This window comes from Parus major, chromosome 15 (assembly GCF_001522545.3).
Source record: "Parus major isolate Abel chromosome 15, Parus_major1.1, whole genome shotgun sequence".
NCBI classification, from domain to species: domain Eukaryota; kingdom Metazoa; phylum Chordata; class Aves; order Passeriformes; family Paridae; genus Parus; species Parus major.
In genome coordinates, this window is record NC_031784.1 from 77,779 (window position 1) to 96,631 (window position 18,853).

The 18,853-nt window shown below is 36.5% G+C and overlaps 1 protein-coding gene across 9 annotated transcripts in view; it reads right to left on the reverse strand.

Moving 5' to 3' along the window:
* SFSWAP (splicing factor SWAP) overlaps window positions 1–18,853 on the reverse strand; it is a 38,338-nt gene that overhangs the window by 1,278 nt on the left and 18,207 nt on the right. For 3 of the 9 annotated variants that reach the window (XM_015644024.2, XM_033518266.1, XM_033518265.1), the window contains exons 13-18: window positions 18,084–18,274; window positions 10,224–10,489; window positions 6,159–6,314; window positions 5,130–5,255; window positions 2,276–2,446; window positions 1,625–1,697 (exon numbers count right to left, since the gene is read on the reverse strand). In XM_015644024.2, the coding sequence (XP_015499510.1) occupies window positions 1,625–1,697; window positions 2,276–2,446; window positions 5,130–5,255; window positions 6,159–6,314; window positions 10,224–10,489; window positions 18,084–18,274 (983 nt within the window). The other 6 variants (XM_033518264.1, XM_033518263.1, XM_015644028.2 and 3 more) reach the window with 6 other exon arrangements.

Consider the following 18,853-nt stretch of genomic DNA (forward strand, 5'->3'; position numbering starts at 1 on the left):
AAAGAGAAAAGAAAGAGAAAAGAAAGAGAAAAGAAAGAGAAAAGAAAGAGAAAAGAAAGAGAAAAGAAAGAGAAAAGAAAGAGAAAAGAAAGAGAAAAAAGAGAAAAAAAGAGAAAAAAAGAGAAAAAAGAGAAAAAAGAGAGAGATCGTAAGAATGTAACAATTACTCTAAAACACAAAGGTAATGTTTTGTAAATCTGAACCAAAAATTTACACAGCAGAAGCATTTTCTCATATGACAGTGACACCAAACAGACTCTCAGTCTTGTCCAAGCAGCCAGTTGGAAGAGCATTATAAAAAGAAATGAAATTTCATGTAAACAGCATTGATTAACTGGGTTGCAAAGAATGATGACAAAATAAAAAGCGTGTTATCTATAATGAATTAGAGTTAATTAAACATTTGTTCACAAATGCAATATAAATAAATTCCTTAGTGCTTTTAAAGCATTTTGCATCTGAAGTTCTCAAACCACCCCAGAGGGGAATGTGGCATCATTATTTCCTGCTTTAGAGATCGAAGGATCTGAATGAGAAAAAATGCTGACTTGGTTAGGGTCAGCCAGCACAATGGCAACACAACAATCTAGTAATGAGTTGGATTCCATTTTTTGGGAGCCCTCAATGATAAGAGATGTTACACTCATCTGTGTTGGGAAATATCTTGCAGATTCACTTAAGTTTCATTCCTATTTTTCACTTTTTGCAAATAGCAACTAAGAACTGTATTTTGATACAGTAATCATTCCCTCTCTTACAGCTGCACTTCAAACAAGCAGTCTACTATTAAACTAGGAAATGCTATGCCATTAGCAACTTTTAACTCAAAAGTGCATAAACCTTTGAAGGGTATGTGTGTTTAAAGGGTGGGATGTTTACTCTCCTTTGAAGACCATGCTGTAGTTTGTATCTAATTTCTCATACCAGGAATTCCCACAGTTTTGTTTGGCAGTGTAAGAAGTGCTGTGACATTAACACTCCTTTTTCTTTCTATTCTGTCCATACTTGCTATTTTTCCTGAATAATATTTTTTAGGGTTTCTCATAAGAAACGAATCAAATTTTGTATGTAAGGTACTAGACCACTAGTATTAATTCCCAACTACCACTATTTCCATAGCAGAACTAAATTGTTTAACAATATTTATTTCTTGAAAGAATATCTTATCCACTGAAAAACATCAGAATATATAAAACAGCTCTGATTTTCTACAAATTTTTCAAAGCATAATTAAGACAATTTTTCCTTTAAAGTTGGCATATCCAATTGAAAAAAATTAAATATTTCTTTCTTCCACGAAACTTGTTAAGAGCTCTGCATGGTAAGATGGGCTGTTGATAAAGGGAGTATTGCAGCATAATGCAGATTTTAACATCTTTACAGTGGATACAACTGCAGCCTCATGAATTTAGCTTGGTCTTTAGAGGCTTGATTAAATTTGAAAGGACAGCACCTAGAGAAGCAACAAAACTGTTGTTCCCATCAGCAAACAGATTAAGAAAGTCAGTAAACATGTCTCTACATCATATGTGAAGTTCAAAATTGCTCAAGGTGGTAGGAGAAGAAAACAGTATGCTGGACATCACTTAATTAGGCAACATACTCTGAATTTGCTTGTTTGTACCTGAGTGATTTTACTTTGCACTGACGACACAATTGCTGAAGAGATTTGGCCATCTTTTTCCTGAGAAACTCCCCTAAAAAATAAAATTAGAAATTTATAGTAAAAGTTTTGAAATGCATTTCACTCACCGTCTTGGTTTGGGTTTCATTGTACATGTCTCTCACATGTTAGTGAACAGTTCTCTCAATCAACTAGAGGATATAAGTCAGGGTCAGAAAAATCACCTGTCCAACTGCTCAGACAAATCTGAACAGCAGCTTGAAAATTTTTAACAGGACTGTTCTATATTATAGAAATAATTTAATCATGAATCTTGGCACACGTCACAATTCAAACTACTCTAATATAATTCTGCCTCAAAGAGTTATCCCATTTCATGAAAGCTTCCAATTTCCAACTTAGAAATAGGTTGCAGAATTTTCTGCACCAGTTTTCCTGTAAGAGTAGGTCGAGATGTTTACTCCAGAAGGCAATAGAGATCCAACACCTTTATCAGACTGATGCAGATAGTGCTGTGCACCCAGTGACTTTTACTTTTGATAAGCACACACTGCACACACACAGAGCTCCTCACCCCATGACTCTGGCCACAGACACCCTGACAGTCAAGAGCCAGCAGCACTGCAGTATGACAGTAACAGAGCACAGTACCTGGAGCGTTCCTGGCTGGATTCCCTGCTCTCCACAGGAGAGACACTAGTTGAATGTACAGAATTTTTGTGTGTAGATGGTTTGCCTGGAGACATGGATGGTGAGGGAGACCTAGCTCTGGATTTAGTACGTGATCTAGACCGCCTCTTCTTCTTCTTTTCATGGGGACTTCTGTGAGAAGAAAACATTTTACTGAAGAATATTTAAAGCAATATTACACTAGCTAAGCTGAAGCTACTTTTCACACTTCTGAAAGTTTATGTACCCTCTGACATAGGATGTTCCTCTTGCATTCAGCAAGCATTAGTCTTACCCAATACAGCACGTTCATGGTTGTACAAAATACTTTCTCAGATGTTCTTTTTAATACATTGCATTAGGCAACTACTGGCTCCTGAGGTTCTCACTTGCAATGCTGCTTCATGCGTGCACAGCAATTACTGGCCACTGACTGTTTGCAGGATGACAACAAAAAGCCTTGCAGAGTAACTTTGCTAAAGGGAAGTTCCTTCCCAAACAACATCAGACACTTAGAATGCAATACGAAATGTAAGACTATATATCCCTTACTATTTTCCCAGCTCATAAAATAAACGAAACATGGAATTGTGGCTATGTAAAGTATCTACAAGGCAAATCCCCAGTTGGTTTCATTTTTAAAAGACAAAACCCCTTTCCTTGTGATCCAACCTGCAGTGCAACAAACCACAGGATCAAAATTTTAAATGAGCTGTTGTATTTCACTCATACTAATCTGGACGTAGCAGTGTGCCTAAGTGCAAACTGTTTGCGACCTGGAAATGAGATCCACAAATGTTTGTCGGTATGAAAGCTGAAACAAAGGACTTATGGGTACCTGATGTGCTCATTACTGACAAAAGGGAACAGAGATGGTCACTTCATAGGCAATATTAAGCTCAAAGAGAATTCAATTACTAATAGATTAAAGATGAAACTATCAAAATTTTTTACCCAGTTATAAATTTATGTCTGCATGATTTACATACTAGTATTGATTTTACTATAATTAGAATAACTAGAGTGATGCCTTAATTAGAGGTAGGCAATACCTCACTGTAGGCATCTCTCTCTAGTATGCACTCCTAGAAATCTCTTCTGAAGATTGTTGTTGATGCGTCTAAAACTTATAGCCACCTTTTAAATATCACATTATTCATTTCTTTACTTTGATTTTTGGTGGGAATTTTCTACTTTAAAAGGTGCTATGCTGTAGCACATTGAATTTCCATATAAATAGAGTACAGCTCTGATGCTTAGAATTTACCCCACATTTTTTATACAGAATATAATATTCAAGACTTAAAACTGCAAAACCTCCTTACACTTTTCTTGTATAAATGATGATTAAGCGGCAGACAAAAAACCCCACAGGCTCTAACATTTTCATGATTTCATGAAACCATCAGCTACAAAGTCAGTTATTCCTTGACTAGCTATGTACTTTAATCGCTTAGTTTCTTAGAACGTCATCATGTAACCAAGCTGTGAACAGATTTCATATTTAAATCTTGAAAATCTTGGCAAAAGTTTGTCATGCACGTGAAGTATTTTACTGTAAGCTTTTTCAGCGCTTTTCATCTCACATTATGATGAACAAACAAAACAGCTGAATGATGCAGAAACTGTTCCATAACTGAACATGGAAACTTGTCCATCACATTTTTACTTGAAAATTTAACATGTCAGGGCTGAAACAGTTTTTGATTTAATTTCTGCAATCAGAGCTGCAAAACATCCTTATCTATGTTTAACTACAATACTCCTTCAGTCTACATCTCCTGTACTCACTGCTATATTTTATTGTACCACTTTCTGGTTTCCTGTTTAAGGCCTACCAGAAGTTTAAAATTTTGACCTATATAAGCAATATTATTCACAGAGGATTGTAGTTTGCTTCACAATTGCCACTATAATTTACAACTGTGAGTGGTACAATTCTAAAAGTTCTTTAAAGTGCTGAATGGTCTAGCAGCAGACACAGCAGCACAGCATTAGAAATAGCACAGGCATGTGAAAAACTATTCTTTTGTGCGTTTATAGGAAAACAAACACACTAATCCTCCATATCTTTTCTGCTTAACCAAATTTGCAAGAATTCCACAGGAATCTCTATTACCTTTATCTGATGAATGTTCAAAACTGAATCAGTTGAAGTACACTGAAGAAGTTCTCAGTTACATATACCACATATCTATTAATTACAGGTTATCAAGAGAAGTTGTCATAAGAAACAATAGTTTTTTTTAATGAGGCTGGAAGTGATCTCTTTCTTTCTTATTCTACAAGAAATACAGAGAAAAGTTGAAGACTAAATGCCATTTTGATTCTAATTAGTTTCAGAGAGACTATATGCAGGGTGCTCTCAAAATGACACCTCGATTCATACCAGTCTGCCAATGAAATAACTGCAAAATAAGTGCTTGGCTAAATCAGAGCTGCCCTTATTTAAGCAGATATGACGTGGTGCCAAGAAAGTTGACATCATAGTTGTGCTATGACCGGTGCAGAGCTCATACAGATCGCACAAGCACAGCATGAGAAAATGACCCAACAAGAGGGAAACATGAAACTCCCAGTGAAATCTGAACTCTCATGGCCAGCAGACAGCAGTGTATTAACATCCACCAATTTGACCGGACTGCTGTTCAAACTTACGGAAGACCAGGGAAGAACAACAGGTGTGCCCATTACTATTTTTTTTTTCCAAAAAAGTATTTTTCTATCAAAATAAATCTCCAGAACACACAGAAGTTAAGTAGTTCTAGCTAAGGACATTAGGCATTAAGCCTGTTAGGACGCCAGGACCCCGCTGTCCAGGACCAGGAGCCCTTACTTGGAGTGAGGCCGTTTCCTGCTGTTCCCAGGACTATTGCTGATGCGATACGCTGTGGGAACGCTTCTCTCATCTCTCCGCCGTTCTGGTGTGTGAGCTCTTCTCCGGGGTGACCTTGATCGTGACCTGAGCACAGAAAAAACATTCAAGTTTGCTTTGTGTTACTTACTTCAAAACTTCTACTTCAGCGAAATTGTGCTTCACACCAAATACAAATACACCATCTTTCAAACACATATTTTATACCAGCATGGTGCATTTAGGCTTCAAGACTTGTCAAGTATGTAAAAATTTCTTGCCTATCCAAGACATTTCAAATTAAGTTATTCATTGCTTTTCAGTCCCAATTGGGGGCTAAAAAAATGGAATAATTTTTTGGTCTTGTCTGCTATGACAACTTCTGTATTATTTGATGGAAAAATTTTCTTTTAGTCCAGCCACCTTTTGTGGCAACATATTTTACTAAAACTGGTAAGCAGAAATCCAATTTGCGCAAAGCCTGGGATTGGCAGGCCTGACCTTGTCTCCCCAGATTAGTGGTGTGTTTTCAGAACTGCTGCCTCGCAGAGATTAATACAGATTCTTGATACAGTGCCTATCTAGTATGGACAAGTCCAGGAAATGTCCTGGATGCTGCAAAATAATCTTAGCATAGCAAATATTTTCACCAGTGTAAGTGACCAACAACCCACTATCAGTGTCTTTTGGCATTAGCACTTTGATTGTAAGATTTTTCCTAGAAAAGCAAGAAGGAGATCAAGAAGGGAAAATAGAAAGCATGCCCAGTTAAGATCAGAGATCTTCAGGTTCACACAATATAAGTAACATATACACACCTACAAAGTCCTGAGCCATTTCTGTTACACCTACAAAAAAAAAACCCAACTGAAAATAAATTACCACAATGGCAAATAACTGCTGCAAATTAACTGCTTTGACACTTAAAAATCTGATCTTTACCAAGCCATTCAGAAGGATTAAAATAAGGAAAAAACCAACAGATTATGAAACTTGGGTTGAGTCAGACACCTTGACATTTTACCAGGATTTCCCTCACAAGAGCTCCAGCAGTCAAATCTTTTCATTGCCCAAGTTGCCTGATAATTTTTCCACTCTGTTGCTGCTGCCACTGATGAGCTGCTCAGACTCGACTCCATACTCTGTGTCGCTGTGGATGCTCTGAGTCTGTGATATGGAGGCACACATTTCACATTCAGACTAAAATGTCCTAGTTTTGGTATTTAACTAGAATCCTGAAAAGGCTTAGTCCCTTAACCAAAAGCTGAACCTTAGTGAAACACGCCTGTATGGAACAGCCTAAAAAAAGTCCAAACAAGCAGAAAGAAAAAGACATTAGCTTCATTTTTATGAACTGACATTTGTGGTTTTACAGCATTCTTCCAATCACCAAAAATTAAGAACTTTGGCCATTTGCTTCAAACAATTAAAAAACCAGCTAATCAGTTTTAATGCAATATATAAATTATAACTTTCATTAGACTGTAATTCCAGAAAGCATTTCACTCCTTTATCATTTATGCTTAGAAGGGTCAGAAGTTCAAAGGGTTATGAAGCTTGGCATGTCTCATTACAAAATTTGAATTAAAATTACGTGACTAGACACTGCCTCAGCAGTAAGAAAATCACTTCAGGAGGAGAAAATACCCCACCCCCAAACAATCTTTTTTAACAAAGAAAAGCTACTTCCAAGCCTACTAAATTCCTAATACTGAGGCAAAAAGTCTCACACAAACTCCCAACACAGGTGCACCCTATCCAAACTTACTGCAAAGCAAACCTGTTAATAAAATATACCACTAATTGCTGCTAATAATTCATTAATAAGGCTACATTATGTGCCTCAGTACTACTCTATTACTAAACATTATAAAGTAAACCAGCAATACTGAAAAGAAGCTTAGACTTTCCATCTCTAGTTCAAAATGAACATCCAAATTTCACCCAATCAAATCACTAAATCAGCTGGGATATAACAAGTGCTTCTACTTTCCCTTTGTCTCCTCTCACATTCACAAACCAGTAGATTTATCTGTGGGTAGGAAATAGAGATTGAGGTGAACATCACTGTTCTTTACAGTTACACACGTGAGCTGGAAGACCCCACTGCCCACCCCAGCTCTGACACCTGGCACCACTGCCAGAAACAGCTCAGACCCAATTCTTTAACAGTGCTTTGAAGTCCATGAGAAACAAAAACAGTGACTCAGCATTTACACATTTACTAAGATACCAAAAACTTTGTTTTCCAGGAGGGATTTAATAAATGTGCCCCAACTTTGATATCAAGTACTTACTTGTAATAACTAATCATCCCTCTGGGACTGACAAGTCTCTTCTGCAGTACCTTAAAGAACTTTGGGACAATGTTTACTGCGTACATGGCTTGTTTAATCTGCCATGTAGGTCTAGAATTAAAACTGTATGATACCAGCAGCTTTATAGGACTAATTTTGTTCCAGAAACTAACATGCATTTATACAGAGAACTGCTGTTAGCACACCACATGCCGCAATTAAGCCAATATTATCTTCATAGAGGTTCTTCATACAGCTATGATTTTTTCAACTTGTTTTTGTAAAATAAGTATGTTTGTTAACCAGAGAAACGAATATGCAAAACATGCTCTGAATCAACTTCATGTTATTGGAACAGAATTTTTCAACTTTATTACTGCTGGAAATGCATAAGAAAATTTTAAAAATATGCATTTTGGGAAAAAAGAGTAAGATTGCAAATGCTTCATTTATGGTTTGTTAAGTATCCTGAACATTCCTTGAATAAAGAGCAAAGAATGTCAGTGCAAATTTCAATGTTTACATACACTTCCTATATTTTATTCCCCATTAACTTGTCACAGTAAGTTATATGGTAAAGTGATTCTTAATCTACATTTTGAATGGATTAAAATAAGGCAACAATACACCATTAGACTGGGGGCATTGAAATAGTGCACAGATACTCAAAACACAGCTTTTCCAAAGTCATTTAGCATCACTGTCCACCCAGTAATGACTGTCTCTAAGTGCCAGCCACTTAATACAAGATGAACACATTAATATCCAGAAACAGTTTACACTTGATTCCAGGAGGGTATGGCTCTTTACCTAACTATTCGTTCAGCTGGAAGCTGTAATATCCACTGCTTTGGGAAGGTAGGGAAAAAAACTATTCTAGGTGAAGCTGAAGAATACTGTTCTAGGGAAAACTGATGAGCAAAGAGATGTGAAACATGCCAAGCTTTGAATGAAGCAACACAAGGCACTGAAATGATTTTATCTGAAACAACACTAAAATAAAAATAAATAGTAATAAGAAAAAGACAAAACCCAGTATTTTCTAGCTAGGCGACAACATTTGCCTTTTTTTGGCAATTACTAAGACAAAGTACTATTTCTCCCTGAATATTTGAGACTCAAAACACATCAGTATCTGACAGGATTATCAATCAGCCTCTTGCTCTTGATTATTCTACAATTTTTGTGTTCCAGGAGCAAGAGCTCTAACTTTGCAAAGACAGTATGTTAAGGCATAGCAAACAACTTCAATAAAGCACACCTTCAATCATCACCATTTCTTGTACAAGGCCTTTCCTCTTCAGCTCTAACTTCTGTGAAGTTAAAACATGCAAAATGTTTTCAGTGCAAAATCTGGTGCTGTTTTGCTGCATAATTTTAAAATTCAGCCAGCCAGCATCAAGTTTATTTGACTTCTGAGGTTTTAGAATTCAACAGCTCACCAAGGAAATATCTAACCAGATTTAATCAAGTGTAGCGGTGATTCATGATTTTCATACTGTTAGGTGCTTGTCACTTGATTTGTGCCAGGAGGCAAACTCAAGAGAGCAAACACAGATTAGCTCCTGTAGACTACCTATTCTTGATGACTTTTGGTCATAACACAGCATGTCACGACAACTTATTGTAAAAGGTCATCAAATAAGCAGCATGTCAGACTGATCATTTCAGTCCAAGCTGCGCTCATTTAACTCTTAGTATCTCAGAGTATCAGATATTTCTGCAGCCAAGCATTGTTCTTAAACTCAAAAATCAAGTATAAACCTGTAAATTGTAATATGTTAACCCTCCTGTTAGTGTAGTTAAGACACTTCATTAAACAAAAAAGCACAAGAAAACTAAGAGAAGTTTTGGCACACTGTCATCAGGGGCTAGAAGCTTTTTTCAGGCACGAGCCATAGGCAGAGACACAAAAAGGAAGTAGTGTATGGTTTCACATGCATCACATACAGCTGTGGCAGTATTTATATGCACAATTTACTTGAACTACAAGTTATTTAAGCAGCTACACTGCTCTGTAGCCTGATCTATAGAATGTACCCTCAAAGCCCTTCCTACTGATCACATTAACTCCACTGGGGTAGAGCGTTCAGCTATGACAAATTCTACAGACAGTAAACTTTGAAGGTGTCTAGACCCAAATATCTTTGATATAGAATTAACAGTATCAGTAGAACACAATATACATCATCTTATAGATGGATAATTAGCATAGTGTGTTTAATCTCATTAACGATTAAGTACAGAGTTAACAGCACTAGGCCACATTCTTCTGTGGTCTCTCTCTCTTTCAACTCTGTTTTCACTCTTCTTGGATTCCTGTCACATCTCTCCTGCAATTCATTTATCCATCATATTTTTTCACTTGTCACTCAAGTGCTTTTTTTCTTCTGAGCTTTGCCACTCAATCACCTAGTCCTCTATTTCTTATCTGAATATTGTTTAATTTGCTTCAGTAACAGCCACAGATTTATTAGCAAGTTCTCCTTCTGCTATCATCACATTTCTACATAGTATCACTGGGTATTTCAAAGAACATCAGGAAAAAGCATTTACTGGTAAAAGTTTTGCACTGTGTAATTAGAAATTAATGACTCATTATTTCACTAAAATGATTTTCAAAAGACCTGCCATATTTGATCTGTATGTGCCACATACTGCCCTCAAGGTGACTGCAACCTTTGCAATAAAAACACCTATGTAACAGAAGAAGTGCGAAGATGTTTTACATGTTAATCCACACAGAATAATAAAGCATATGTTTGGTTTCCAAACCCACCTTGAATGCCTGACAGTCCTATAGGCAGTAGGAAGTGAGTGTTTTGCTTTTGAATGTGACCTAGACCTAGACTTAGATGATGAATGATATTTGAATGGTGATCGAGATCTTGACCGAGATCTTTTCTTGTGTTTTTTCCTTTTCTTTTCCTTTTCTTCATCCCTAGGAGGGTCTCTGCTTCTGCTCGAAGGCCTTTCAGCTTGTTTAACTTCTAAGGTGGGTAAAGTTCTGACTGCAGTCACAGGACATGGAATACTACTGACACTCTGAAATCAAAGATAAACAAAGAACAGTGTTCAGTTTCCACAGTCAGTGCTGCATTGGGATTGTGTAAAGTGTGCAGAAGTAAGGCTGACCTTTTCAAACACATGCATCCAGCAAAATTTAATGGAGACCTGTGCAGTTCCCAAAAGATACACATGCAATGTTGGTATATGCATGCTAAGACTGTCAGCTTAACCAGGACATAGTTCTGAAGTTTTCAACTCTAGTTTTTAGAAGAAATGTGTTCTATCAGGTATCTTTTAGTCTATTTACACATCTTACTTAAAATGGGATAAACCTGGAAATACAATCAGGAGCTACTGACATTCAAAGCTAAGTTTTGGTGTCACTTTCCTCCATGAACCCTCCTGTCTGGACGACAAATTCAAGAAAAACAGCAAAATGAACCAGTGCTGATAGAAATTATGAACTTGGCAAGGTACATGTTTTAAATGTAAAGGATAGGGATGATTAATAAATTTTGTAATCTCAAAGACAGAACAGGTCCAAGCACAGTTATTGTTCAGTGAGTAATTCCAGCTGAAGAAGATTAAGCAAAATCATACAACATTTTCAAATTATCAGCTTGAACCCCAGAGAATTCTGCTCAATGCCTTGTTTAGAACAATTCAAGTCAGGCATTATAGATACGCTCCTCAGTTCAAAGCCTGTCATTCCCCCAGCTGCCATTTCAAGGCAACTGGAGAAATCAGTTTCCCTGTCATAATTTCTGCTCCACGTCATCTGACACTTTCACTGTTCGATACAAGGATACTTACCATGACTGGAATAAAAATTAACACATTAAAACCTGAAATAACCAAATTAGGAATAGGTAGTAGTTTCCTTTTTTTTCACCCTTCTCCTACCATGAATACAGAAAGACAGTAACTCATCATGTTTGAATAATCAAAAAGGCAGCTCTGCTTCGATTTAGAGACATGACACCTTCTCATGCTTTAACTGATAACTGCTATCACCATATTTATAATATCAGCAACAAAGCAGTACTGAAGTACCTTGCTTCAAAGATTATAAACATTTTACAGCATGATCATTTGAATGACTGATTTACCATAGGCCTATTCATGATTTCACAAACTCCATGTGTAGCTGCAGACACCTGATCTCCAGTTTCCTAAGAGGCCACCAGAGTTGACTTTAGTTCCTTTGACAACATTATTCATCTCTTTCTACCTGAGCTTTTGCTTTGAACACTACTGAATATGGAGTAGTCCAGTCTGCCTTGAAGTAAACACCTCTAATAGCTTGAAACAAAAAAGCTGTAGGCAAAGTAGTGTTAAGAGGAAAACGTGAGAGGAGAAAAACCCAATGGTTTTCATGGCTCAGATTCATTTGGCCACATAAAACACAAGCTCTCCTATCACTGCCAAGGAGGAAGTTCATAAATGAATGACATATTTACTTTTAGCTCACATGTAGAGGTTCTCTCAGCCACCTGAATAAAGAACCACACAATGCTAAGCCCAATTATGTTTCTACCAAAAGCATGCACTGCTGCCACTGGGTTCTCCTTGACTTTCAGGAAGCTGACACTAAGGGGTGACAGCGCTGTCCAGTTCTCCGGGAAGCACAGATGCAGACTGGTGGATTGGAACACCACTGCTTCAGGCTAGTGATGAATCATATCTGGGAAGCCACAAAGAAGTTACTTTAGCTACCTCTGGATGAAATAAGCAGTGAAATACAACAGGTAACAGGTAACACACAGGGAGAACCCGTCCACCACTGTGCTCAGGTGCTCTGGTGTCCTTATGACAAGCACCTGAAACAAATGGGCCACTTCCCTCACGGGCAACTCCAGTTGCCTTTAAAAAAACAGCACTAGTGAAATTACTTGATTCACCACCAGAGCAGAACACAGAGCTCAGTGAAAGCATTCAACAAATTGTTAGGCCACAAATAAAATTTCTAGGGGTATAAATATTTGGAAAAAAATTAACTGTCTTGGAAAATAAGGCAATGGAAGCTGAAATTGGAGGCATGAATGCGGAAAATAATAATTAAGAACAATTAAAAAATAAAAATAAATCACAGTAAGCACAGAACTGGGAGATTACAAACCACTCTGCTTCAACTGATCAGGCTCTGCCAATAGGCAGGCCAGCAGAACAGTTTCAGAAAGCATGGAAACAAACCTATTACGTGATGAATTTTATTATGCATTTCAATAGATGAGAGATTTACATTGTCTGAGAGCTCTTCTAAGAAATTAAACCACATTCAGACAGAATTCACTGAATCTCACTTCTCTGTCTGTTTTGGGTAACAGCACTTTTTTTTTGGCCTTTACTAAATGCTATACTCTTAGACAAATTCTCTGGCACAGTTGTTCCTCAGCATTTTATTTGCATGACTTGCAAATCTGATGAAAGTAATGCCAAAACATGATTCAACAACTCTTGTTTAGCAGGAATGGATTAGGAAAGAGCTCTATAAATATGGAGAATTTATAGCCATATGAGAACAGAAATGAGTACTTCAGTTCACTTGCATATTTGCAGTACTCAGAAGCTGAGAATACACATTAGTTATTCTGGGGTTACACTACTTAACCAATACACAAAGTCAAAATTAGAAATGAACCAGAATGTGCTTATTGCAACATAACAAAACACTAGCACTGTGTCTGGCTCAAACAAAATTAACTGGCAAAGGGCATTATCCATAATATTACAGCTTATCCTTCTTTTACAGCAATTGGAATCCTGTGTTAAATTAAAACTGCAGAGTGAAGAACATCAGAACTGTAAAGAGTTAATTAACAATTCTTTTACTTTACTAAAATCCAAAAATACTCCAGATTCTTTTCTACCACTGTATCTTTTTTATTCCAGGTTCCCCAAAGCTTATGATGAAGTATTCCCTTACTGAGAATTAACAAACAACTGTCTATCAGCAATGGAAGTGTATTATTTGTGTATTCATCACTCTCTGTAACAAAGCAAGCAGTTACTTCTGTTTAGAAGTTTGTCTAAACTTCTATTTGGAAGTGACTGTCCAAAAATATTAATTTGAAGAGATAAAAGGATCTCCTACAGAATTTGTTCTATAGGAACTCAAAGACTCAACAGTTTCATCAGGGTTACTCTGCTGCACTAAAAAATAGCTATCAACAGTACAATGACCATGGTAAGGTCTTCAAAAACATACAAAATTTTGACAGGGCCAACTGCAAAGAAATTAGTGGCTGTGAATCTGTTTCCTGCGTGGATCAATATGCTTTTTTATTTTGAGCACTGTGAAGACTAAAAATCAACACATAAACATTCTTATCTCCTCACCTATCTTAATTAAAATGGCAGCTCCTGATATTTACCTTTTTCCCCCTGTTAAATAATGACTAAAATATTTATGCTATAGGGACTTACAGCTCTCATGTAGTTTTTGATAGTAGAGTTATTGCAATAAAAAAAAAGTTCCAAATGCTAGCAAATTAACCACCCCCTAAATGCCACATTAGTATGCAACACTTATGTTTTTGCTTTATCTTGCTTTTTTCAAAAGGACAGATAAATTTACAAGCAAACCCAACCCCCTCCCATGCTAAGCAGGAAATGCAGATACCTGAAAAAAAGTAAAGAAAGAAGTGAATGGCTCTGAAATATTCTAAAGATTTTTTTTTCTTTTAGTACTTATTGGATGATTTTTATTAGACAATTACATTTTGCTCAAAAATTAACAAAGAAAATACATAGACATAAAATGATGTTATACATCATTATTATTATTATTATTCCAAAGACGCAGGCAGGAATATCCACAGTCTATTGCTAAAAAAGTAGGTTAAACTACAGCAGTGTAAAAGACATACATTATCTACAGCTGTTGATAACCCCGTTAGGCTTGACAAAACCAGAAGAGCATCTCGCTTTTAAAGCATGGCACACTTCTATTTCACTCATAAATAAGACTACTTTCCACAAGAAAAAAAAAATAATTGTTACATACAGGACAAAAGTAAGGAGAAGTCATTTAAAGAAACAAATGATAAAACGGCTCCAAAACCTGGGAATACAGAGCCAAAAAGAAGGAAAGTTTTGCTTTGTGCCACAGAATCTTTATATTCAGAGGCATAACAGCAGATTACATTTGGGACAAGCCATTAAAACAGCATCACTTTCAAATCATGTGCTTGTCTGGTTTTGCAACATAACGACTGGATTTCTCCTCTGTTTAAATCAGATACTAAGGTTTATACAGGTAACAGTTTGGGTATAACAACTGTCTTTTATCAAAAGCAAATTTTTATCTTATCAAAGCACTATCACCATTTAAACATTTCTGACAGAATAAAATATGTCATTTGCAGAATAATCCATGCCAAGTCCCACTATCAACGATATACAATCTTATTTCTTAAGACTTGAAATAATTTAAATAAGTTTGGAATGAGACTTGTATTTCTGATCGTGAAATACCTTACTTTATTTGTTCTAAAGTAAAAAAAAAAGGAAGCTCAGTGAAGCACTCCATGTAACCTGGCATATTCCAGCTCAGCATGGAAGAACTGCAGTTGTTAAAACTACATGCTGTTTGCTGTTCCAGGACAAGGAACTTACATTCATTGCAGAATGAAGGCAACTTCTCAGTGACACAGAGACATGCCAAAGTCTATACAAAGTCTGTGTGTACCAAGAGTCTGTACGAATTATACATGTAAATACAAGAAGGGAAACATCATCCAGTTACTGTTTGTCCATGCCCTGAACAAGGGCACAGACTTCACTGCCCACAGCATCGCTGGAATCTCATTGTTTTGGAAGTTTTGGAAACTGAGACAAGATCCATGCTTTCAAAGCACTGGGCTGAGGAAATACTATGCATAACTGTACTGTTATAATGCATGCAAGAATTCCAAGGAGCCATTTGTGAAACACTGTGCTGCTTCACCGCTCAAGCTTTTCCTGCTTTTTGTTTCTCTTGCTTGATTGCACTTTGAAGAAAAACAGAAGCCATATAAAAGAAATAATTCAACTATGGAATTATAGCTATGGAAAACACAGATACGACTATTTTTAAGATTCAGCTGGAGCCAAAACAGCATATAAGTGCTCTGTTCTGTGGTATTGACTGTCCTTTACCAGCAGTTAGCAGAATCGATTTCATTCAAAGAGGTAATGTACACTCAGTACCAGTGATCCTTTCAAGAAATACAAGGTATCAGGAAAATCTGACAGAGGTCACAAAAGCTTTGTGCATTTCATGTATTTCTGCACACTGTGATAAACAGGTTTTCAGCACAAACATACGCTGTATGTGCACATAAATAGCATTACTGTTTTTTATACACTCATTAGGCTGGGGCAATGTAATGGAGATTATGCATCTCCCATAGGTATTCTCGACTGCTCTTCATGCTTTATTATACAACTCAGTCATTACTCCATTTTTGAGACAAATTTTAACCCACAAAAATCATGCCACTACATTAACTCTGACCAGTGTATATCACGCCTTTGTTTCCTGGACCCCTCACTGGATGCTCCTACCCCCAAAACATGAAATACATAGTGACCTTTCTGGTGGACACAAAAATTTAATTTTTTTCTTTGTTCTCTGATTAATTAGTTTTCTGATTTCATTACCCCAATTAGTACCATTGACCAAACTACAAAACTCATTTTACATATCCTTTCTCTCTCAACTTTTTAACGTACTTTTTTTTATTAAAGCCACTCTAGTTATCTCCTGTTATGCTTGCAATCAGTGTTTTTAAATGCATCTTAAGTCTGAAATATGACTGAAAGTGTGAAACATGACTAAAAAAGCTTTAAAAACCAAACCAGTGCTACATATTTATTTACAAGCTGATTTAAACATCATAATGCAGCATACTGGGTTCTCAGGGTACGTAGAACAGAGGTTAACAAATCTGCAGTATAATTTCACTCATCTTTCTCCAATACAATTTCTTCACTCAAATGGGCTGTTACAAATAGGCAAAGTAGGCAAGAAGAGCAGAAGGCAGATTATTTGGAATGAATGGAAATGGTTGCTTTTTCAAATATGGCAAATGGAACAATAGCTTGAAAAACATTCCTGTTTCAAAATAAGCTTTTATCAGCAAAAGTCTATATGCACATATCTATATAAGTGTGTCACTAAGCAAACCACCCTTAGCAGAAATATTACTTCCAAAGACATTATGGCATTTTTCATTGTTCATTAAAAGAGTGCAAGCACTCCCAATGCAATAACCAGCTTTATTTTTAAAAAGCAAGATCACATCAGAAAACATTTAAATATATATTTGAAATTCTAAATAAACCCTTTAACAATGAAACACCTCCAAACCATTTCTATTGGTAAGAAACAGTGAAACTGGTTACTTTAAAATTCTCAAATACGCTGGAATTCTTTGCGTAAGAAAAAATAGATGCCTTCTCTGAAACTTACTTTTGTGGAAGAAAAAAAAATGTTTCTAGAAAATCAGTTTACTGAGAAGTGGGATAGGGTGTGTTTTTTTTGTTGAGAAGTTCACTAGCCAAGTTTGGCTTAGAACTTTAGTAAATTCGTATGCGAGCAACAACATTCATCTGCTCTTCTGAAAAAGAGTCAGCTGCCACTGGTTATTTCAGGGATTCTCTTAAAGAAAAATATCAAAGGAACCTTAGCTTAGAAATATCTGTGTCCTTGACAAATTCCCTCGAGAAAAAGAGCAGAACTCCAAATGTGGGGAGTTTTGCAGTGTTATTGTCTCTTTGCAGTCACTCTTCAAATTACAGCTGAAAAGAGAAGTACTTAACATTTGGGTCAGGGAAAATTTATTAGCAGTAGCAACAAAAAACCTAAACAGGATCTCTTTTGGGATTTAATCAAACTTAATTCACGTATCTGCTACTCTCTGCTGATATGGATCACCTAAACTGCAGGTATGTCTCTTTCAACTGTTCTCTTGGAAGTGTTTTGAGGGATAATCCATGATCTGGAAAAAAATGAGAGCTGGGCAATGAACTACTTGCTAGGTACTGGAATTCTTTCTGAGGGAAAGGAAACAATTGAAAGCTATGTGATTCTTTCTCGCAGCCAGTCTGTCACAATCAATATCTTAAAATTTTCCATCAGTATCCAGAAATTACACTTTGCTTGAGTAGTGCAACCAAAAATGATTTTACTGGCTTTTCTGAAAGCCATGTAATTCCAAACCCAGGAAACCAAGATTCTACATTACAACAATATTTATATTTGTAATGTACTGCAAATCCATCAATGTACACATCAAATAAGAAAGTATCACAACTTAACTAAGCCATCCCAATATTCTTGCAAGGTGAGCATTCCAACACTTGGATTGCTAGAACAGAGTTAAAACATGGAAGCTCCTTTTCCTTTCTCTACCTGTCTAACTGACCTAGGAATTGTGCTGCCTACTTCTCTGCCAGTTCTTTAATGACAGATGATAGACATATGTAATATAATGAAAAATATTAACAGTGTTTAAAATTCAATTTTCTCCCTGTTTAGAGAAGCTTCTATGTCTTCGGTCAAGTTTATAACACACTGACAGATTCACATTCTAGAGACAAGTTTTCTAACAGCTTTATGGGAAAGAGAAATTTATTTCTTGCTTACCTCACTACTGAAGGAATTCTCTTCAATTTTCTCAGTTTCTGCCTCTGCCAGAGGGTTTTTCAGGGTCTGCAAGAACAAGGCAGCTTTCCTTTTGCGTTCTGCTTGTAGCTGCTTCTCCTTTGATTCTTTGGAGGCCTGAGCAAGCTTCTCCCTTGCTGCAGCTGCTAATCTATCCTCTAGTTTCTGCTTTGCTAAGAAAGACAATTAAGCATTAGGTTTAGGGTGAGTCATGCTTGGGAACTCAGGCTTCCTTAAAACAAACACCCCTCCCCATCACAAACAAGCAAACAGCCACTCCAGTCTCTCAAGCCTTTCCAATATAGCCATTCAATGAAATGGTAAGGACATAAACTTGAAATTAAGGAATTCCAAGCATCATAATTCAGAGATACATCATTTGCTTAATGTAAAGCAAATGTAAAGCAGTACAGGTGAAGTAAAAACTTCTAAATTAAAATTATAAGAAAGTCCAATCCTGCTTATTCATGATACTTGTCCTTTTCTATTTATAAAAGCTACCTAAAGAAAGCAGCTCTGTAAATTCAAAAGCTTTTTTCTTTTAAGTCTTAAAGTGATGTAAACTCTCCAGTTTGCTCTTTCCACTGATCTGATCTTCATAGTTTCCAGCCCTATTTAAATATATGTTTATAGAAAGAGCAGCTCCAACAATTTTCAGAAACTGTTTCGTCATCACAACCAGCAGAATTTTGCTGTGTGAGATTATGCATGTGATTACATGAAGAGAATAGGCCAATGGATTTAACTATGCA